Source organism: Elephantulus edwardii, unplaced genomic scaffold (assembly GCF_000299155.1).
Source record: "Elephantulus edwardii isolate Elephantulus edwardi_28Jun2011 unplaced genomic scaffold, EleEdw1.0 scaffold00001, whole genome shotgun sequence".
NCBI classification, from domain to species: Eukaryota; Metazoa; Chordata; class Mammalia; order Macroscelidea; family Macroscelididae; genus Elephantulus; species Elephantulus edwardii.
This window is the reverse complement of record NW_006399751.1, coordinates 47,886,681-47,909,632: the sequence shown is the minus strand read 5'-3', so window position 1 is coordinate 47,909,632 and position 22,952 is coordinate 47,886,681. Positions and strand designations below refer to the sequence as shown.

Here is a 22,952-nt window from a genome sequence, read left to right as displayed (position 1 = left end):
CATTGCCATCAGGACCTCATCACCATGTCAAACTTTTGTGGGTTGTCCCCCCCCCCGGCAATTATAACATGTTTTCAAAAAATCAAGTGGAGCCATTGGTAATACATTTGTTCGGGTATGGATAGAAGCACATCATAAGCTTGCCTCTTGATACACTCAGCAGCACAGGCTAAACCAGGAATCCTTCTCTTCTTCTTCCTTTGTCAGGCCATCAGACATGAGGGAGTGTTGGTTGCTACGGTGATGGGGCTCAGAGCAGAACCAAAGCATGATTGTGACCTCCAGAGGTGATGGTAATTGAACAATCATTTCCAAGGGTCTTCCTTCTAAGTTTCCAGGGATCTTCCAAGGAAAATGTACATATTCTTTTTGGAAACAAAATTCTTCTGCCAACAGACATATCCTGCAATCCTCCAGGACTTTTTTGTCCACTTCTACAACCACGTGATTAATTGCTTTTTCTCCATGATTAAAAATTAGTAGCTTCACCTGTGTCTTGTATGAAACAAACATTATCTCATCCTTGCAAATAACTTTTCTAAATCTCTAAGCCAGCAAGAATTCCCATTATTCCACTGGCATTTAGCCCAAATATTCTAACCAAAGATAACCTTATCACTTTGGCTGAGTCAATCTAGGCATCCTTCTTCAGAGAGGAAGGTCTGAGTCCAGCCCACAGACTGAAGTGTTTAACAAGACTAAGCAAAAAGAAGAAAGAAAAAGAGTCTCAGAGTTTAATAAACAGATCTTTTTGTTTTCTAGCTTAATTTTCTGTGGATGAGCCTTTCTTGATTTCACTTGGGCCCTACGTTTGGTCACACATTCTTGTTTCAGTGACTACTAGATTCTGTTTAGGTTTTCAATTGCTCTCAGAAGAGTGTGTCTTGCTCTTTTTGAACCAGTTGGTTACAAGACAAAAAGTTCCTACCAGGATATCTGATGCCCACAGTTAGTTAGCTGTGTATGCCAGTTGAATGTCTTCTTGTTATTTATAATTGGTAATTAGAAAATCATCACTTATAATTATTTTTGACAGATATTGACTCCAGTGAGTTATAGAAACTTAGTTTTCCATGGAGATTATTAGAAGGAAAACCATGTAGACAATTATATTGAGCTTTTTAAACCCTGGGTCAATATTTCCAATTATCTTCACAGTTAGCTCTCAAATATTTACATTCTTCTTAAAAGTTAGACTTTGGCTCTGGGTTTTATAGACTCTACAAGTGTGAAGAAATTGCAATCTAACTTTATGTAGACATTAGAATGCATTTTCCTATTGGTATTTGCATCATGCAATATTAGATGCAAAAGATTCCCAGAAAAGTAATTTTCTTCATTCTATATTTCTGGAACCAGTTTAAAACCTGTTTTATTGCTGAAGGATCACAGAGAAGGGACTTTGCCACCTTTTTTTGGTAACTCAGGCAAGTTTCTGACATTTTCTAATTGGTGGCATAATTTATTGTCAGGGAATTAATTGTTTTAATGATTTTGAACATGATTTAGAACTCAAATACAAGCACTAATCATCTGTGTTCCCAAAATCAGTGGTTTGCCATCTTTTTTTTTTTCATTGTGTTTTTCTTTTCATCCCCCACAACCTTTCTAGGTTTACTTATGAAATTGCACCCGTGTTTGTCCTCATGGAGCAAATAACTCTTAAGAAGATGAGAGAGATAGTTGGATGGTCAAGTAAAGATGGTGATGGGATTTTTTCTCCTGGTACGTTTCTCTTTGGCTCCTCCAATGCTCTTCAAATATGAATCATTAAGGTGGTTGTTTAAGAATCAAATAATTGATGCAACATGTTTAGTGTATGTTGTCCAGACGTACCTACATAAGTTACTTCAGTTCTCTTTGTGCTTTTATTTAGGTAAATGAGAGTTTGTTTTCACTTTCATAACCTTAGATTTCTTCCAAATGACTCGGTAGCTCACGTGGGCTGTCCTTGGAGGACAGGACCCAGGCAGGTAACCAAGGAATGCAATCATTTCCTTCTCTAGGCCCCATTGCTCTCTTTCTCTGTCTATTTGATTCAGGGAACAGATTCATCTTTGTTCAGTAAATAGATTGAGTAGAAAGTAGAAGCGGGAAGGTTGTAACTCACGGTCCTTTGTAACCACCGCCGCCGCTGCCTCCTCTTATATTTCTGTCCAGGCTTTGGGCAGAAAGGGCGCTGGAGTACCTGAATCACTTCCAGCCAAATTGCCTATAAGGCATTAGTAACGAGACTGGCTATTTGTATTCACTGAGATAGGGGAGTCGAGGGAAATTCTAGCAATCGGGAAGCTAGGAAAACTAACAGGATAGTATCCCTTTCCTTCCTGACTTCCCTTATCTCTTGAGATTGCTCTTTGTACCAAGGATGGTAGTCCCAACACCTCTCACTGTGTTTGACACTAGGGGGAGCCATATCCAACATGTACAGCATCATGGCTGCTCGTTACAAGTACTTCCCAGAAGTTAAGACAAAGGGCATGGCAGCTGTGCCCAAACTGGTTCTCTTCACCTCGGAACACGTGAGTCGGAGGCTTCTGCATATGAATTACAGGGTTTTTTCCAATGGATTATCTAACTTTTGATCGTAAGCCTCTGTTTGTTACAGAGTCACTATTCCATAAAGAAGGCTGGAGCTGCACTTGGCTTTGGAACTGACAATGTGATTTTGATAAAGTGCAATGAAAGGTAGGCAGGGGAAAAGCGGATATTAGGTTCTTGATGTATTAAATGTGTTCATCTGTTAAATTTGTTTTATTATGCTTAAGAACTGGCTCAGTACAGTGTGCCAAGTTGCTAATGGTCTGTTGAAAATATCCAATTAAATTTGTTTTTTGCGCTGCTAAAGGTTTTTTTCATGGGCAATCTCATTGATTCGTCATTTTGATTCTTCCATTTTGATAATAATTACAGGGGGAAAATAATTCCAGCTGATTTAGAGGCAAAAATTCTTGAGGCCAAGCAAAAGGTATGGAACTAACTCTATTGTGCAACTTAAACTTCAGTGAATGAAAATTTTTAAAAATAATTTCTTCCTGCTATAGTTAATAAAAACCTTTTATAAGAGATAATGCCATTGTGTTTCTAAAATTCATCCTCAAATATTTTCTTATTTCCAGTGTGTGAGAGATGGTTTGGCTTTAAATCTGTGTCCCAACAATAACACTTTTTAGCATTTCAGTTCAGCCATTGGGTAATTTGCTTTTGTCTTCACTGCTACATAATTTGACATTCTTAAATAAATCCTCTGAGCATCATGAAGATACAGCCTAATTGAGCTTTTTACTTACCTTAATAAATATCATTTGTGCTTAGGATTCTACTTAGCAAAGCTTTCCCATGCTCTTGGCAGATGGCCCATGATATTTGGCGAATCCAGCCTTGACAAATTCTATTAAACAGCAGAAAAAATCTCCTAGAACAGATGTATCCCCAAGTCACTGCCAGATAGCTAGCTGACAGGCCATTTACCAAACGCATTGTTGTACAATGTACCCATGTTGTGTTCCTGTATCTCCTCTAACTGTACTTGTTTGCTTGGACCTTGTAGAGGAGATGGATGGAAATGATGCTAGAGGGCTGGTAAGGGGTAAAGCTGTACCTGCTCTTCAGATAGTGTTAGGATTTAGAAACTGTCCCTAATCTATCTTAACTCTATTACTCTGCTTCCTCATTCCCCTTTTCCCACGTCAAAATGTTACCATTAGTGAATTTTTCAGCTTTTGTAACACATCAACTTGTTTTAAATAACCAAACAATGCTTCAGTGTAGTTACTATATAAATAAACTTAGAACAACACAGCTTCTAAAAAGAACAATGCCCAGATACTCAGAAATGCCTGCAAAAAAATAGTGAAGACATATTACTGTTTCTTGATTTATTTTTTCTTTTTTATTGTTTATTTCTTTTTTCTTATTTTTTGTGGTTTTTTATTTCTTTTTTCTATTGAACTTCTGTAGATTATCAGACACACTATATATTTTGCTTACTTAAATTTGCTTATTATTTGTCTCCCACCACAAGAATATAAGCCCCCTGAGAACAGAAATCTTCATCTGTTGTTCCCACTGTTGTATCCCCAACACCTGGCAGATTATTAAAGTCACTCATCTAGTATTTGTTACATGAACTAACAAAAGAGTACGACCAGATACAGAACTAATGCAATGTCAACTTAGTTAATTAGCATTAACAATAAGTGCTACCCAATGTGAATGAAGAATAGTGTTAAATGCAATGTGTATAAACTTTGTAAGCAAACCAATTAAAAAAATAAGTGCTACTGCAGTTCTTCTACTTCATATAGAAATGATCAAAGGAGAGAGGTTAAGAAGACTAATCAATGCACACCCATGTTTATTGCAGCTTTGTTTACAATAGCAAAGAGTTGGAAGCAACCTAAGGGCCCATCAACAAACAAATGGATAGAGAAGCTGTGGTATATCCACACAATGGAATACTACACCACATTGAAAAACAAGGAACTCATGCAATATTGTTCAAAATGGGTGACCCTGGAGGACATTATGCTGAGTGAAATATCTCAGTCACAAAGGGACAAATACTGCATGGTGCCACTGTTGTAGAATGGGTCTGACATCAGGGTTGGGGTATGACAGAAAAAAACTGGGTAAATTATGTATGTTGTATTGAAACAGTTGAGGGAAAGAACAGATTAGAGGTGATATATGATTGAGTATTATGGTTATCACAGGAATTCAGAATTAAGGTTGCATAGAGAAGTGTACTCAGGGTGGGGGGTGGGGGAAAAGGGATGGGGGAATTGTATACTAATGAAGGAATTTTTTTTTCTTTTTCTTTTTCTTTTTGGAGAGGGGAGCTAACTGCTGGGGAGGGGTGGGCAGGGAGAAAAGTGCGGCAATGAATGAATGAAAATCCAAAACCTCTGTAAATGTCTATTAAAATTAATAAATAAATAAAAACCAAAACAAAACAAAAAAAAAGAAGACTAATCAGCCTGTCTTTCTTACATTACAGGGATATGTTCCTCTGTATGTCAATGCAACTGCTGGTACAACTGTTTATGGAGCTTTTGATCCGATACAGGATATTGCAGATATATGTGAGAAATACAACCTTTGGCTACATGTTGATGTAAGTGCTATAACTCACAGAGCTGCCCAGTCCATTTGGCTGGTGGAAGCAGCTCTGTTTTATGATTTGTCACAAGCTTTCTATTAGTGGCCCAGCCAACCTTCTCTCCATATACCACATTAGCACCAACTCTTTTCTGGCCCCCAGCCAACCATTCATGATTGGTACGTACCACAGATCTAGCACAAACTCGAGGAGTCACTCAGTTCCTTTCTGGTCAGTTGCTGTCCTCTGTGGTTCAACCTAGAATGTATCTTTTATTCTCCCAGTTGACCACAGCTGAAGAGTGAATATAGATTTCAAGGTGAAAAAAATATAAAATGACGTATGTACATAGAGAGTGAATGTGCATTTACGTTTGAGAACTTGAATACTTGGCTATCTGCTTTTAGTTTGGCCATCTATAGTGTTATATATGTGTGTGTTGCTATAAATCTATGGTGCTATAAGTGTGTGTGTGTGTGTGTGTGTGTGTGTGTCTGTGTGTGTCTGTGTGTGTGTGTATAAAGGCTTACCTCTTACATGTAGGAAAAATTAGACAATATGATATTGTTGTCAGGTGCCATCAAGTTGAGTATGACTCATAACAATCCTATGAACAACAGATCTGAACCCTGTCCTATCATAAACAACAGGTCTGAACCCTGTCCTATCATGAACAACAGATCTGAACCCTGTCCTAGCGAATGCTGTCCTCATCATTTCTGACATACTCAAGCCCACTGCTACTGTGTCAGCAAAAAAGAGATGTAACCTTGAATTTTCCCCCTCAAATTATTTTTATTTGAATGAAGATTTACAAATATTTTACTTGAGTTAAGGGAGTCCTGGTGGTCAGGTAGATAGAGAATTACACTGCCAACCCAAAGATGAGTGGTTTGAATCCGCAAGCTGCTTCTAGAGAGAAAGATGGGCAGTCTCCTCCCATCGATTTACTGCCTCTGAAAACCCACTGGAGGGTCACCTATGAGTTGGTTCTGATTTACAACATATAAGCAAGAGCCTATGGTGAAGAAGGAAGAAGTTCAAGCTGCTTTGAAGGAAATAGCAAAAAATAAGGCCCCAGGAATAGATGGTATACCAATTGACATATTTCAGATAACAGATGCTGCCCTGGACGTGCTCACCAAGTTGTGTCAAGAAATCTGGAGAACAACCACTAGGCCAACTGACTGGAAGAGATCCATATTTGTTCCCATTCCAAAGAAAGGTGACCCAACAGAGTGTGGAAACTATAGAACAATATCGTTGATTTCATATGCAAGCAAGATTCTGCTGAAGATTACAAAAAACGACTGGAACAGCACATCAACAGAGAACTGCCAGAAGTCCAGGCTGGGTTTAGAAGGGGTCGTGGTACTAGTGATATTGTAGCTGATGTTAGATGGATCTTGGCTGAAACCAGGGAGTACCAGAGGAATGTCTATCTGTGCTTCATTGTTTATGCAAAGGCGTTTGACTGTGTGGACCATAACAAACTGTGGCTGACTCTGAGAAGAACGGGAATCCCAGAGCACTTGATCATGCTAATGCGAAACTTATACTTGAACCAAGAGGCAGTTGTCAGAACAGAGCAAGGAAACACTGCATGGTTCAAAATTGGGAAGTGCGTACGCCAGAAATTTGTCCTGTCTCCATACCTTTTCAACCTGTATGCAGAACAGATTATCCGGGAGGCTGGTCTCTATGAGGAGAAATGTGGGGTCTAGATTGGTGGAAGATCTATCAACAATCTGCGTTATGCAGATGACACAACCCTGCTTGCTGAAACTGAGCAGGACCTCATGCGCTTGCTGCTGAGGGTCAAGGACTGCATGCAGCCTTCAATATGGATTGAGGCTCAATGTCAAGAAGACAAAGATTCTTACCACTGGACCAACTGGCAGCATGAGGATGGATGGTGAAGAGATTGAGATTGTCCACAGCTTTAGTCTCCTTGGCTCCACAATCAACACTCTTGGCACCAGCAGCCAGGAAATTAAAAGACATATTGCGATGGGAAAGTCTGCTCTTAGGGACCTCTCCAAAGTACTGAAGAGTAACGGTGTGTCTCTGGAGACTAAGGTGTATCTGATACAGGCCATGGTCTTTGCAATCACTTGTTATGCGTCAGAGAGCTGGACAGTGACCACGAAGGATAGAAGGAGAATTGATGCTTTTGAGCTTTGGTGTTGGAGAAGAGTGTTGAAGGTACCATGACCTGCTATGAAAACAAACAGATTCAGCCTGGAGAGGGTTAAACCGGGCTGCTCCTTGGAGGCAAGGATTCTGAGGCTTCGTCTGACATACTTTGGTCATGTTGTAAGGAGAGACCAGTCCTTGGAGAAGGACATCATGCTTGGGAGGGTAGAGGGCAGGCACAGGAGGGGAAGGCTCTCTGGGAGCTGGATTGATTCGGTGACTGGGGCAGTCAGGATGAGTGTGTCAGAGACATTGAATGAGATAGGCACAGGACAGAGCAGAATTTAGAGCTGTTGTACATAGGGTCGCTATGAGTCGCAAGCTACTCGACGGCACATAACAACAACAAGAACAGCTCTCGCAGGGTTCAGCTGTCAGGCTCTAGTCCTTTGATAGGTTCCAAAGCTACCTGGGGTTCATCTGACTCTTTTTGAGTGGCCTCTGGGTAATGTCCCCACAAGCGCTGACCTCATATACCTGTATCACAATGTAACTACTCTGACACTAACCTGGAAGGAAGGTTTGAAAAAGAAATGACAAAGAATGAGAAGTTACTGATGCCGCTGGTGGAACAGCCCGTACGGGTTCCGTTTGTTGGAGGAACCGTGCCTTTGACGTTCTTACATGGTTCTTAGAGGTGTGGAGTGACGGGTTTTAGATTCTGAGTGTTCCCTTTCCTCTCTTCTCTTCTTTCTCTGTCCTCACAGGCAGCTTGGGGCGGAGGACTGCTCATGTCCAGGAAGCACCGCCATAAACTCAGTGGCATAGAAAGGTATGGGCTAGAGTTGCTCAGCCTCCTTCCGGTCAGCATGTTTCAGTTATTGTGATGCAGAGCCATGGAGTGTCAGACGAACCTCATTCCCACCATCTTATTTCTGTTTCAATAGTACTTTGTTGAACATTTACTGTAGTGTATGCATGTTCTTGTTATGTGTTATATGTTATTGTTATCTCTGACTCATGGTAACCCCACCCACAATAGAAAGAAAGCTTATCAGTTGCAAATTTGACTCCTATGGCCTATCGGGTTTTCACTGGCTAGGTTTTGGAAATAGGTTGCCATGCCTTTCTTCCTAATCTGTTTTAGCCTGGATGATCTTTTAAAACTTATTCAGGGTAATAGCAACACCAAAACCTCTGATGGAAGAGTCAGGGCTGCACGTGAGGTGCATTAGCTAGGAAATGAACCTGCATTTTCTGCATGTTGTGGTTATGTTCTGTCAGGATGACCGTGACTCATGCAGAGCCTATGACAGATCTGAACCTGGGAACCTGGCCCACCCTAACCAACTCTGACATTCTCGAGCCCATGGTACAGCCATCGAGTCCATCTTGTTGAGGAGCTTCCTCCCTTTCTCTGACTCTTTTCGCCTTTCCAAGCATCGTGTCCTTCTCCAACGACTGGCCCCTCCCAACAGCCTGCCCAAAGTATGTGAAACAAGCTTCACCATCCTTGCTTCCTGCAAGGGTGATGAGAGTTCTACCCCTGGATGGGATTTGATTTCCCAGTCAAATGAGTCCTCTATTAATTTACAGATTAGAAAGACGAGTAAACAATGAGTTAAAATGACATGTAATAAGACTAACAGATGTTAGGTGCCTAGGTAGAAGAAAAGAGAGTTTAAACAGTACAGTGATTTAGAAGTTTAGTCAGTTTGCCAAGGATACAAGGTATCAGATACTAACTCACTTTACTCTTCTATCTCATTAAGCTTACTGGTAGAAAAGGAGTAGTACACTTAATTCTTTTCCTTTTTACTATTCAAGTTCAGTAGGCATTCTAAGACAAATATGATATTGATTTGTTCCCTCAGTGTTGATTCATGATGAGCTCATGTTGATTCATTTCATCATTCAGCAATTATTTATTGAGGGACTATCATAAACCAAGCCCTGCTGAAGCTTCCTTGGTTGCAGAATAAATTACATACTGGACAGCTAGCCAGAATGTCAGTAATTTGAATCCCCAGCCATCCTTCCAGAGAAAGAAAAGGGAATCTGCTCCACTTAAGATTTAGTCTTATCTAAACTGGATAGGGAACTGCCTTAAGTAGAAATAGATCTGGCAGCCGTTTAAAGAGCCTGATGGCACAATCATTAAGTGTTTGACCACCAGCCAAAAAGTTGGTGGTTCAAACTACCAGATACTCCTTAGGAGAAAAAAAAATAACAACAACAAAAACCTGGTCATATGCTCTTATAAAGATTACAACATAAGAAGTTCTTTGGAGGAGTTCTACTTTGTCATTCTGGGTTGCTATGAATCAGAATCATCCAGGCAGCATATTACAACAGGTAGCAATGAGTTGCAAGGCATATTACTTTATATAGCATTATCAGAGGCTTTTCCATGGAGGTAACATTTTAGCATGTACCAAGACGAAGAAAGGGCACAAAGATCTGGGGAAGAGCATCCCAGCAGTATAAACAGCATGTGCAAAGGCCCTGAAGGAGGCCTGCTCTTCTTGGAAAGCTGGAGGACCATCAAGAGGCCAGTGTAACTGGAACAAAATTATAAAGATGAGGGCAGCCAGAGATCAGAGAGCTGGACAGCAAGCCGACTTCATAGAAAACGCACTGTTGACTTCTCTTGTAATATGAACTCTGGCTTTTTAACTTACCACACCTCTTCCTTTCTGTCTCTATTTTGAAAGCCAGTGTCATGGTGGGTGGGAAACACAGTTAAATGACTTTCTAACTTGGAGAATAATATAGTAAGTGTAGGTGAGCCAGTCCATACTAAATTTTAGATTCTCAAACAGGTTTTATTTTCCACCTTTGAGTCTGAGGAAACGTGAAAGATTTTGTCCTGGACTTTTTCCTTTAGTAACATTTAAAAAGAATATATATCTTCTAAGGAAAATTGAATCCATGTCGTGTCTTATTACTTTCATAGAATAATCATTTTGTAGCAGCAAAGAATCATTTTCCTGAGACTTTTAAGACAGTCTGAAAGTCATTTAAGACATTTTATGAGCTTTAAATACAATTTTTTAATGACTCAGTGAATGCTAGCATGAGAAAATGGAATAAATTCACTACCTTTTAAATATAGCTCAATATTGACACTTTTTGAAGGAGAAGCATTTAGCCAACTTTCATTAGCACTTTCAACATGGTTTTGTTGGGTTTTTTTTCAAAAAGCTTTTCTTCATTATGCATTTAAAGGAAAAATATTTCAGGTTGTTCTCTTTTCATATACGACATATTATTTTCTCTCTGCAAGACCTTTGCAAGATGATGAGATTCAAAACCCATAGGAACAGTTAGTTTCACTATAGGACAAACCAATCCAAACCCAAACTCATTACCCTGGGGTCAATTCCAGATCATGACGAACTCTAGTTGACTTTCTAAGGTTATAAACCTTAGCAGGAGAAGAGTGCCTTATCTTTCTCACATGAAACAGCTGGAGATTCAAACCACCCATCCTTTGGTTAACATAAATCACTGAGTGACCATGGATCCTTGAAGGAAGAACAAGGCAGTATAAATCCTAGCCAAATTGCAATGTCTCTCACAAATATTAAAATGCAGCATCCAGCTGTGGGCCAAACAATTGGGAAGTAGTCTGTAAATCATAAAGCAAAGTCTCCCAAGTTTTAATCATTATGTCCTATCGAGTGTGCTCCTTAACTATCATTGTATTTAGCACAGTGATGCTGTTGCTGGGAAACTGTGCTTGGTAAGCTATTTGTGCAGCTTAACGTGGCAATGTCACGTTCATTTAGTATCTAAACACCACTGCTGGATGGTTAAAGTCTGAAATAGTCTACTTGATCCTTCATTTTACCTGTCACTCTTCATTGATGTTGTTAGTTGTCAGTAAGTTGATACTCACTCACTGAGACTCCTTGTGGTACAGAGTGGAACTGCTCCCTGGGATTGTCTTGGCTTTAAATCTTAATGGAAGCAGATTGCCAGGTCTTTTCTTCCTTTGTACTTCTGGATGGGTTCAAACCTCCAAGCTTGGCTAGTAATTGAGTGCAAATGGTTCGTGCTCTTTCTACCACTCCATAAGTAGGTAATTGAGCACCATTTTATAAATAATAACCAGTAGGCAGAAAGAAGGCCAAGTCCGTTGCCTAGAGAGAAGCAGTCAAATGGAGTCATTTTAAGCTTTGGCTCTGCAGTTAGACTCCTAGAATTTGAATCTTGCTCCCAGCATTTCTCAGATGTGTGGTAGATGAGACTTTGGATGGTGAATTTAACCTTCCGGTGCCTCAGTTTTACCATTGATAAAGGCAATCATAGTACCTGTATCATAGGATTGGACTGTTGTGAAAGTTAAGTACACCTGGAACTGCTATATGCATTTTATATATTTATTAATTCCTTTTATTCTTTTTTTCAATTTTTTTTATTAATTTAGTTTGTTTATTTTTCATTTCAATGAACATCTACAGAGATTTTGGAATTCCATTAATTCATTGTTTTATTCTTTCTTTAACTCCATAAGGTATTCAACCACTTATTCTCTACCTTTTGCAAACAGAAAACCTAAGGCACAGAAGAGTTATGTGACTTGCCCAACCATTGACACCAAGATTCAAATGTGGATTTGAATCAGGGAGCTCTGATGGCCTAGTACTAAGAAGCTGCACTGCTATCCCAAAGGCATGCAGTTTGAATCTACCAGCTGCTCCACGGGAGAAAGATGGGCAATCTCCTCTCTTGTGATTAAACTCCTTCTGAAAACCTGCTGGAGGGTTACCTGTAGGTTGGTTCTGACTCATTGGTACACAAAAACAACAGTTCCAAAGCCTGACTTTTTAGTCACAACATACTCGCATAATGTCTACAAAGTTCTAAAAGAAATAGATCACATAAGTTTTTGGTTAATAGCTATTATTTTGTTGTTGTTGTTGTTGTTGTCAGAGTAAGATGAGGCAGTTCTCCTGTTAAGATTTATAGACTTATTGTTGTTGTTAGGTGCCATCCCATCGATTCGAGTATGACTAATAGCTGCCCTATAAACAACAGATCTGAACCTTGTCCTCTCCTGTTCCATCCTCACCATCTCCGACATCCTCAAGCCCATTGCTGCAGTCACTTTGTTAATCCCAGTGGTGGGAGATCTTCCCCTGAAGATCCTCAGGAAGACAGTTGCCTCTTCTTGACTCCAGCACCTTCTCCTCTAAGTATCATCATCTGCTTCTTTCAGAGCCAACTCAGTCACCTGGAATCCGCACAAGATGATGGGTGTGTTGTTGCAGTGCTCCGCCATTCTCGTCAAGGAAAAGGTCTGTACTCCTTCCAGAGGGAAGCTGGTGGCCTGCACATCCTTTAGAGGGCACAGGAGGGAAAGGGCACTGCGTCATTTACATCCTTGTTGAGAAACACGCCCAGCAGCCCCATTACATAAGTATTTTTGCCAGCTGTCAACGCCTCCTGCCTTTCATCTTGTTCAGTGTTCAGGTCCTACCAGTGACAGAAACATTAAGGAAATTTTGTAATTTTATATTCTTTCATGTTTACAGACACAAAAGTGAGATAGGTTTGGTGAGGTGTCGTGAGGTGCCTTTTACCTTAGTGAGGACAAACAGTGACATTCTTCTAGTTTTTAGCATAAGTGTGTGGTCCCAAGAGCTGAAATAAATTTGAAGTGGAACAACTTCAAATCTCAATTCAGAGCACAAAGGAATGTGTAACAAATAGCTCCTGTAAATGTGGTAGCGCTGTACTCCCTTCTTAAGCAGTTAAGTATAGGATCTGCCCTCCTGTGCCCTCTAGTAAAACTTTTGCAGATTTCAGGATTCCAGAAAGTCTATCTCCAGCCTGAGCGTGGAGAAGTCAGAACCTGTACTCGATTTACTCCTCCCATACGTTTTGTTACCTGTCAGCAAGTCGACTCAGGTGACCCCGTACACAATGTTCTCAGACTGTAGTGAGCCATAGGGTTCTCATTGGTTGGTTTTCTGGAAGTAGACTACCAGGCTTGCCTTCCCGTTCAGCATCCTAGCAACACATACAGCTTCCCCTGGCAGATTATAGTGGCTGTGCGTGAGGTGCTTTGCCTGGCATCATGGAGGTTGAGAACTTTACCCCCACATTACCACAGTCCCTGATCATCTCACAGGAAATCTTAAGAGTAGGAGATTTAACAGGAGGGTTTTTAAAGGAAATTCTTCACAGCATTAAACTGTCCTTCCCACCACAGAATGTTTATGTTTGGAGCCCCTGCCCACTGGAGTGTCATAGCACTTGTCAGTCTTTGAAACAACCCTCAACACCTACCCACATTTCCAAATGCCCCTTCAGTGGAACAGTAGGCCCCGTTATGAAGCATCTGAGGCAAAAGATAATTTTCTAACCAGGTAGACAAGGGAAAGGGGAAAGATTAGCTATTCCAAGAAAACGATCAACACAAAGCCTCACGAGGCGCATTAGAAGAAATGTTGCAAGTGACCCCCAAGTCCCTCCTTCCAAGTACATGCACTTCGAGTCCTATTTCAAAGTGTCTCACAGCTCTGAACTGTCAAGACAGATGATGCCCCATGTTTCTCTTCTGTGATAGGGTATCCTCCAAGGATGCAACCAGATGTGTGCAGGCTACCTCTTCCAGCCTGACAAGCAGTATGATGTCTCCTATGACACTGGAGACAAGGCAATTCAGTGTGGCCGCCACGTGGACATTTTCAAGTTCTGGTTGATGTGGAAAGCAAAGGTATGAAAAATGGACTTTGAGAAATAGAGGTAAAATGTAATCTGTCCAGGCCAGCTCTCAGTAGAGGCAGATACATCATAGAGAATAATACACTTTATATGTAATTGGTATCTAGACATTAATTGTATTTTTACTGCTATCTAAAAAAAACATATATATATATATATCAGAATAGGTATGTGCTCCATAGGGTTTTCAACAGCTGGTTGGTTTGTTTTTAAGTCAATTACCATCACTTTGTGGCTGGGCCTCATGATCTGAGGCATGCCTGGGTGGACTTGAATCACCAACCTTTTGTTTAGCAGTTGAACACGGTAACCATTTGCACTATCAGGCATTTTCTTTAAACACGTTGTTGTTGTTGTTATATACCATCAACTGAGAGCTGACCCTCTAGTGGGTTTTCAGAGGCATGGAAGGAGATTGCCCATTTTTCTCCCTAAGAACAGCTGGTGGATTCTACCTGCATGCCTTTGGGTAAACAGCACAACTCCTTACAACTATGCCACTACAGGTCCCTTAAGCACATGTATAGTTCTACATTTCAGTAAGAGAGACAAGAGGAGGTCTACTGTTTTGAAACCTCACGGCTGGCCTGACTTCAGTAATTTGAATTTTCATTTTGCCTCTTGAACTCTGCTGGAGACTTGGCTCATAGTATGTTGGTTGCTTGCTGGGACCTTGACATGAACTTTAATCCCCAGTGGATTGCCTGAGGTGTACTGTCAACAGTAACAATACAGCAGGGGCTCACACTTTGCCAGTGCTGGACTCCACCCAGGCCCGTTAGCATTTCCAAAGCTAGCCTTGTACATCTGCTCTAGGTAACACCAACACTCAACAGACCTCGTGCTGCTGTTAGGAGGCAGCCATGGAGGCTTTTTGAAACTCATGCTCAACTAGATTGCCAATTGGACCTTTTACAATCTCAAGGTATGGACTGAGACCAATGTCTTTCCCACCTGCCTGCCTGTCACCAAATAGGAAGAATGCTGTGTGTAGTGTAAGTCTGCCTGCCCAAGTTGGGGTGGAATATGCTTAGTCAGGACTTCTTACTTGGCAAAGTATATTTCAAAGCAATGGTTCTCCAACTATCCATAAGGAAGAAAAGTTAGTTTTGGTTTTTTTTTTAAAAAAATACTAGTTTATTTATAAAATTCGAATGCATTATTTTTGAGTACAGATATTTCCAATTTCCCTTACCTCCCCAAACCAGTTAGTTTTTAACCCATCATGGACCAATACAATAAAAATGAATTTCTAGAAAAAGGAAATAAAAGTCCATATTAAATACAACCCTGGTATTTTATAAAATTCAATAGATAGTAAGTTTCTCTGGAAATTGCTATAAAAATTTCTCATCACTTAATCTCAGTTTCTGTACCTGTCTCGTCATGGACTAGTTACAAATCGTCTGTGGACTGACTTCCATCACTAGATGACAATTTGAATAGCAGTTTTCTCCTGGGGCTCCCTGGGTAAAAGATGAGCAGTGCCTCCTGTTAAGATGCCTCAAACTAGATTGAGGGTCATTGTGAATCAGAACCAACTCAAAGGCAGTGAGTTTCTTTTGTTTTTTTTCCTAAAGCAAACCAGAAGAATGTTTTGGGTCCAATGTTATTCAGTGCTTTGGACTATGAAGAGCAAGCAGAAAGCTAAAAGCCCTCCATAGAATAATGACCTGGAGACCAGTATGCCTTCAAATGAGGAAGCAGGGACCCTTCATTGTATTACATGGAGTACTATGAAGAAGTGTTAAGCATTTCATTAGATGTTCTAACAATCCCCAGTAACAATCCTTTTCTTCTTTCCTGAAGGATACCATAGCCTTTCCCAGTATACCATTAGAAATGGCATGGAAATATCACCTCTCACCAACAAACATGACTCTTCTTTTTAAACAGGGCACAGTGGGATTTGAACATCAGATCAACAAATGCCTTGAACTGGCAGAATACCTCTATGCCAAGATTAAAAACAGAGAAGAATTTGAGATGGTATTCGATGGTGAGGTAGGTTGCTATCACAGACTTAATGCCAAATATTTCTAGAAAACCTAGTAGGGGAAGCTCCTGGAGCCATCTTAGCCCACATTACAAGAAGTTGCTTCTGAATATTTAGTCTTAACTGTAAAAAGAACAAGGGTTGTGTGAAGACAGCCATCTCTGCTAATTGCACAAGGGGAAACTGTCTCTATCAAGAACATCCACAAAACAAAACCAAGTCTCATGAGGTCAGACATGCCCCCTACACTCTTGTACATCTTTCTACTAATTTCTAATACCAATCCTACTGTCCTACTGGGTCCAAATATCCATTGCAATAGCTACACAGACCTCATAGAACCAAACTCATGATTATAGGTTTTATTAGGGAAGTTAACAAGTTACAATTCAAGTTGGCAACAGATTACAGGACAGCTTCTCAGTCGGGACGGCTTCTTGGAAGCGTGTTCCCAAGTCCTTCAGCCTTGTGGCTTTAGGCCAGTGTTTCAAAGCTCTCTTAGTCCTTCCAATTAAGGCATCTAACCCCTTGTCCCCACCCCCCTCCACCCAGTCTGCCAGCAAGTTTGAGTGAAGGTCTTCAGCTTTGGCTCTATTGACACAGCAGTCCCAGTTCAGCTCTGTCTCATGCCAGGTCTTTGGTTCATGGATGTGGCTGCTGCTGCTCTCCTGTACACCCTAGTCTGAGATGGTGCAGGAATCTCTGATCCCAAAGGCTGTATGCTGCATTCTCTGCTTCTTCTTTATTCTGGTAGTGAGATTCCAAAATTTCTGCAGCTGTCTGCTCAATTCAAACCTAGTGGAATGACAAAACTGGCCAGTCCCTTTGTGGATAGACTAACATATCCTGTTTGTATGTTTCTGCCCTGCCATGTTGTTGTAAAGTCAACAGCAGTGTCCTAAGAAATCCATTTTGAAAAACAGACCCCCTAAACCACAGTGTTCACCTTTCATTTAATTGTCTCCATGTCAAAAAACTCTTTTCCTGGTAGCATTTGGGTAGCTTCTCCCTTTATCTCTTCTCTAATGTCTCTAAGGAACTCTTGTGGCACAGAACCTTACTCTTACCAGATCTGAAACCTTCATCGTTGTTGAGGGTATATATTATTATGTTGAATTTCCACAATAAAGAGCTTTTCAGTTCTAAAAGCTTATAGGCTGGATATAGCTTCGTCTTCCAAAATTGGTCCTACAATGAGGTTGTACTTAGATTGGTTATGAGGCAAGCAAGATAAAAATGTCTTTGTCTAGAGGTTGTGTCCACATTATTTTTTGCACCACTATTTATTAAGTGCATGCTATATGCCAGGCACTGCACTTGGAGCTAAGTTACACGCTATTGACCAAAGCAGATACTGTCCTTGTGCTATTTAAGAAAGATGGAAGAAAAGTCGTTTGGAGAGGAAATCCACAGATAACTTACTAAAATATAATAAATACCATCTACATTTTACAAGCAACATCAACTAGGAAAACACCTCAGAGTCACCAAGGGACCATAAAAGAACCCCAAGCAGTTAAAAATCTGTGATACATTGTTCTTGTATTTGAAACCTTTTTACAGCAGATTAGAAGCAGCATTTGTCTTAAGCTAGTTGAAGCAGATAAAATTATGGCAACTGGAAGGAAAATTAAAAAGAATATCAAGAACACATAAGAACTCAAAAAAAACACACAAAAACCTTTACTGTAGGCATGTTAAACAGTATTAGGTATTCTGATGAGCCTTATTTAGTGGTTAAAACCCAGCATTAGTGTTAATAATAATACCCCTGAGTTGCCAATACAAAACTGAGTAGCAATAAAAATAAAGCTCAATAAAATATACAATATCAATAAAATAAACTTTCAAATAACCTCTATATGTGAGGTATACAAAATGGTAAGATGGATTAATATCTTTTTCTTTTTTAAGATAATCCAAATAATGCATTTTTTAAAATCATTTCACTCTTAAGGTGGTAACTTCAGTTACTAGAAACATTTTTTTTGGGAATACATCCCTTGTTAGTTAGATGTGATTGGATAAATCAGGGAATATTCTCCTGAATGTTTTACTAGCCTTGGTTTTGAGATAGACATGCCTTTTTCAGTGGTCTGTAAAATTGCCACGAAGCGTATATATATATATGGGTTTGGGACAGATTTCTCTCAAGTTCTCCTAATTATCTTTATTTTGTTTGTTTTGTTAAATCTCTGCAGCCTGAGCACACAAACGTCTGCTTCTGGTATATTCCACAAAGCCTCAGAGGTGTTCCAGATAGCCCTGAGCGACGGGAAAAGCTACACAGGGTATGAGATCTCTTCTTTCACTAAACCCTCAGCAGTCTCTCTGGTCAGGATGTACTCATTCTAAAGTAGGATTCTAGTGGAGAAGAAATGAAAATACTTGGGTAAACTACACAGCAACAACAACAAGATAAACATACTAGTTGAGAGAAGGAAAGCTATGTTATTACTTTGTCCTCCTTTAGCTTTAACTACCCTTTGCTGCGGTTCAGACACAATAGATGTATCTCTGGCCCTTAGGCAGGTATCCCTGAAAAGGCTGAACACAGAGCAATTGGATAATATACATGTTCCTAACCAAAAGCAATCCTTGCCATCAAGTGAATTCCATCTAATGGTGCCCTGTACACATGTTAGAGTAGAACTGTGCTCTGGAGGGTTTTCCATGGTTTCATGGTTAACCAGAAAGTTGGTAGTTCAAACTCATCAGTTGATCTGTGTAGAGAAAGATAAGACAATATGCTCCAATAAAGATTACAGATAGGAAACCCCATGGGGTAAATCTGCTGTGTCAGATAGGATTGCTGTGAGTTGAAAAGGAGCTCTGGTGGCTTAGTGGTAAAGAGTTATGCTGCCAGCCCAAAGGTAGGCAGTTCAAACCAGGTGTTCTGAGGCCAAAAGATAGGCTGTCTCCTCCAGTGTGATTTATAGCCTCTGAAAAAAACCCACTGGAGGATCTGCTAAGAGTCATTTCTGACTCAATGGCACATAACAACAACATGAGTTTAAATCAACCTGCACATACATAACTACAAAGACTCCATTCTTGTTTCTAAAACCATTCTATTTTTAAAAACTTTTAAAGTGCTGTTAATTCAACTGTTTCTAATATTGATTGATTCTAGCTGGTGAATTCTACTTCCATTTAATGTATTATTTTCTAGCTGTTGACATTACATTTCATTTGTAATTTATTTTATCTATTCAGTCATTCAACAAACATTAACTGAGCACATTCTGTGTGTAGTGTGGTATACTGGCTCTGGGTTCCACAGAGCCTTGATTTGCATGGTTGCCTGTAAGAATTTTGTATTCTTTTGTTTCTTATCATATTGCCATCATTGATGTTCCAAAATATAGTCTCATAGCACTTTCTGAAGGAACTTATATTGTAAACATTTAATATAGTCATAAGATAGCCACTGAAGGTACATGGATATAGAATATTTCTTTGCTTTTATGTCAGTGTAAACACCAATAGTAAAATCAAGTTGCTCTTTCCAACCAATAAATGGGTCTAGTTGTTAAAAAGAGAGGAGTGTTAATATCAATTTGGTTTTGTGTTTTCAATTCCAAGGTGGCTCCAAAAATCAAAGCTCTAATGATGGAGTCGGGCACCACCATGGTTGGCTATCAGCCCCAGGGAGACAAGGCCAACTTCTTCCGGATGGTCATCTCCAACCCAGCTGCTACCCAGTCTGACATCGACTTCCTCATTGAGGAGATAGAAAGATTGGGCCAGGATCTGTAATCCTCCTCCATAGAACGTGGGTTTATGGGGAAATCACTCTCCTCTGGCACTCTAGAACAAGCCTCTTTAAGTTGCTGAAACACTTAGTCCATTTCACTGAGGGAAAAATATATCTTGGAGAATACTGTTAAAACCTTACTTAAGCTTGTTTGTTATAGCTAGCAGGAAGTACTGTTCTTTTTCAAAAGTTGCACATTAGGAACACAGTATATTTGTACAGTTATAAATACCTCTCTCTATATATATGTGTGTGTGTATAGTGAGTGTGGCTTAGTAGTACATCACAGCATGTTTCCCACCCCAGGAGAATTACCTTTACCTTCAGCAGTTACTGAGGGGCTAAACATGCTGCAAACCAGCTTGCCCAACAACCACAGAAAGGATGTATATACACTGTAGTGTCCTAGAGACCAAGAGAAATGCTGCTGGTGTGGGAGTCCACCTCACTGTCATTGTTTCTCTTACTTGGGGTCACGATGGATGAGTAAAAACATCACCAGGTGACAGGTAACACCCTCCCCATTAGCATCTTATTAAGGGGAAATCGTAGCATTGTTACAGGTATACTTATTGCTGTGCTGTTAGAGATTCATTTGTGTAGATTGGGTATATTATTGTTGTCTGACCTTGGGGGAGGGGAAGAACACATGTAATAATTTCAATGACTGTTTAATTGTAGGTAAATGAAATATTTGCTTATTTATATTCAGAGATTTACCATGTTAAAGAGGTGTCTTGTATTTTCTTCCCATTTGTAATGTATCTTATTTCTATATTATTGAAGTAAGTTCTGAAAACTGTTTATGGTATTTTCATGCATTTGTGAGCCAAAGAGAAAAGATGAAAATTAGTGAGACCTGTATTTATATTAGAGTGCCCTTAATATAATGACTTAAGCATACGTTTACGGTCTGTAAAAGAATCCTGACACTGTAAATAGAGTCATATATATGGAAATTCCATTACTTAAATAGCATCTGCTCTTCTATCGCTCTTTCTGTCTGGCTGTCTGTCCAATGTCCTCAATGCTTTTCTAGTAACTGTTGGATAATAACTAGATACCCTGTAATTTTGTAGTTGCCCATGACCAATCTCTGTGACTCGCTTAGCTAAAACCTAAGGCAATGTTTCCGAAGACCTCCTGAACAGCTGACCAGGCTCACAACTGTTTTTGAAGAGAGGAAGTTCACACTGTGCATTTTAGAGTATGCAAGAAAAATATAAGTAAATAAAAATATTCTCCGTAGAGAATTTGAACAAAAATGTCTTCTGGTTTGTTTTTCATGCTGAGAGAGATATTTCACGTTTTAGTTATTTGAATCATCAGACTATTTGCTTTCTGCTTAATATCTTTAAGGGACTATAAATCCGTTATTATCAAGCTGAGACTCTATCCATCATTACAAGTCCAAAGCCTTTTATCTATAAAATCATTATATTTGTAACTGAAGCTTGGGCCTTGAGCTGTTTCACATTTTCTTGTTTTCATCTTAGAGTTTTCATTCGTTCAACAAATATATATTCCCCTATGTAGCCAGCCTGTGTAATAATTACCTATGGTGGACAGTGTTTGGTGGGGCTCCCCGATTAAAACAAGCTTGGAAGCAGGAGTGGCATCCACTTCCATAATAGCTTGCCTCTGGAAACCCTATGAACCTGGAGAAAGGACAAAAGTTATACAGGCATCCAGGACTTTCACTCATAGGGTTGCTATGAGTCGCCTATGACTCAACAGCACCTAACAACAACAACAACATGTAGCCAGCACGGTCCTAGGTACTGAAGTTAAAATGGTGAGCATGGCAGACAAATGTTCTTTTTCGTGGGGCTCTTACATCGTCTGATGTCTAAGGTTTAAAGATGTTCAGACAACTCTAAAAGCAGACTTACACCTTGCTGCCTCTTATGCATACATGTTGTTGTTGTTGTTGTTGCTAAGTAATGTCAGACAACTGACTCATAGTGACCCTATAAATGAAAGATCTGACCACTTGTATTACTTTCATCATTTCTCCACATATGTAACTATTAACAAATTAACCCTCACAAGGGAGTACTGGTGGCCTAGTCACTAAGGAGGTTGTGATACCACCAAAAAAAAGGAGGCTCGAATCGACCAGCTGCTGCAGGAAGGAAAATGGATGGTGGGTGTCCTTTGTGCTTCATAGCCTCTGAAGACTGGTGGGAGCGTCAATTATAAGTTGGTTACCACTTGACAGCAATGATGCTCTATGAGGAGGTCTCTGTAGGAAGTGATCATTGTTGTTGTTAGCTGTACATCTAGTTGGTCCCAGCTCATGGAGAACTCACACACAACAGAACAGAACACTGCTCTCAGAACAGTCCTCTCTTCCTCATGCTGTTCCTTCAAGATCCCCTCTGTGGGCGGATTTTTCCCTTGTCTGTATTTGAATGTAGACAACAAAAATAGTCACTCTTTATTAAGGAAATGGTAAGTTCACAGGAAGAAGCTTCACATTTTAATACAATATGTTGTCACATGCCTTCAAGTTGCAAATGGCTCATAACTGACCCTCCAGCGAGTTTTTAGAGGCTAGGAATGTATGAGAAGAGATTGTCCACCTTTCTCCCAAAGAGCAGCTGTTGGATTCGAACTGCCTGCCTTTGGGTCAGCACCATCATCCTTATCCACTTAGTTAATTTTGGTTTTGGTCATCACTAATAAAAGTGTTATATATATTATTGTGCAGATTTTTGTGTAGACATAGATTTTCATTTAACATGGATAAATATCTAGGGATAAGATTTCTAGGTCGAATGATAAGATTATGTTTAATTTTATAAGAAAGTGTTAAAACTCTTTTCCAAAGTGGGTCTACCATTTTACCTTTCTACCTGCAATATACACACTGTTCAGATACATTATATTCTTGCTGGCAGTGGTATTGTCAATATTTAATTTTTTCCCATTTTAATAGAACTTTTTCAGAAACTTTTATAGAAAACTATGGTTCAAAATCAAGAAAGGCTTCCATCAGGGATGTATTTTGTCTCCATACCTTTTCAATCTGTATGCAGAACAGATCATCCGAGATGGTGGGCTGTACGAGGAGGAATGTGGCATCAGGATTGGTGGAAGAATCATCAACAACCTACGTTATGGGGATGACACAACCCTGCTTGCTGAAACTGAGGAGGACCTGAAGCGCTTGCTGCAGAAGGTCAGAGACTGCAGCCTTCAATATGGATTGAAGCTCAACATCA

The 22,952-nt window shown here is 39.9% G+C and overlaps 1 protein-coding gene across 2 annotated transcripts in view; it reads left to right on the top strand.

Annotated features, from left to right (window-relative positions):
• Positions 1–20,990, top strand: part of GAD1 (glutamate decarboxylase 1 (brain, 67kDa)) — a 45,181-nt gene extending 24,191 nt beyond the window's left edge. The window contains exons 7-17 of one of the 2 annotated variants that reach the window (XM_006878852.1): positions 1,613–1,725; positions 2,407–2,522; positions 2,609–2,688; positions 2,914–2,968; positions 5,000–5,116; positions 8,005–8,069; positions 12,462–12,540; positions 13,815–13,964; positions 15,869–15,976; positions 18,170–18,259; positions 19,554–20,990. In XM_006878852.1, coding sequence (XP_006878914.1) covers positions 1,613–1,725; positions 2,407–2,522; positions 2,609–2,688; positions 2,914–2,968; positions 5,000–5,116; positions 8,005–8,069; positions 12,462–12,540; positions 13,815–13,964; positions 15,869–15,976; positions 18,170–18,259; positions 19,554–19,727 — 1,147 coding nt within the window. In that variant the 3' untranslated portion in view covers positions 19,728–20,990. Of the gene's footprint in view, positions 1–207; positions 396–1,612; positions 1,726–2,406; positions 2,523–2,608; positions 2,689–2,913; positions 2,969–4,999; positions 5,117–8,004; positions 8,070–12,461; positions 12,541–13,814; positions 13,965–15,868; positions 15,977–18,169; positions 18,260–19,553 lie in introns of those variants that run through there. The other variant, XM_006878853.1, reaches the window with a different exon arrangement.
• The last annotated feature ends 1,962 nt before the right edge of the window (positions 20,991–22,952 follow it).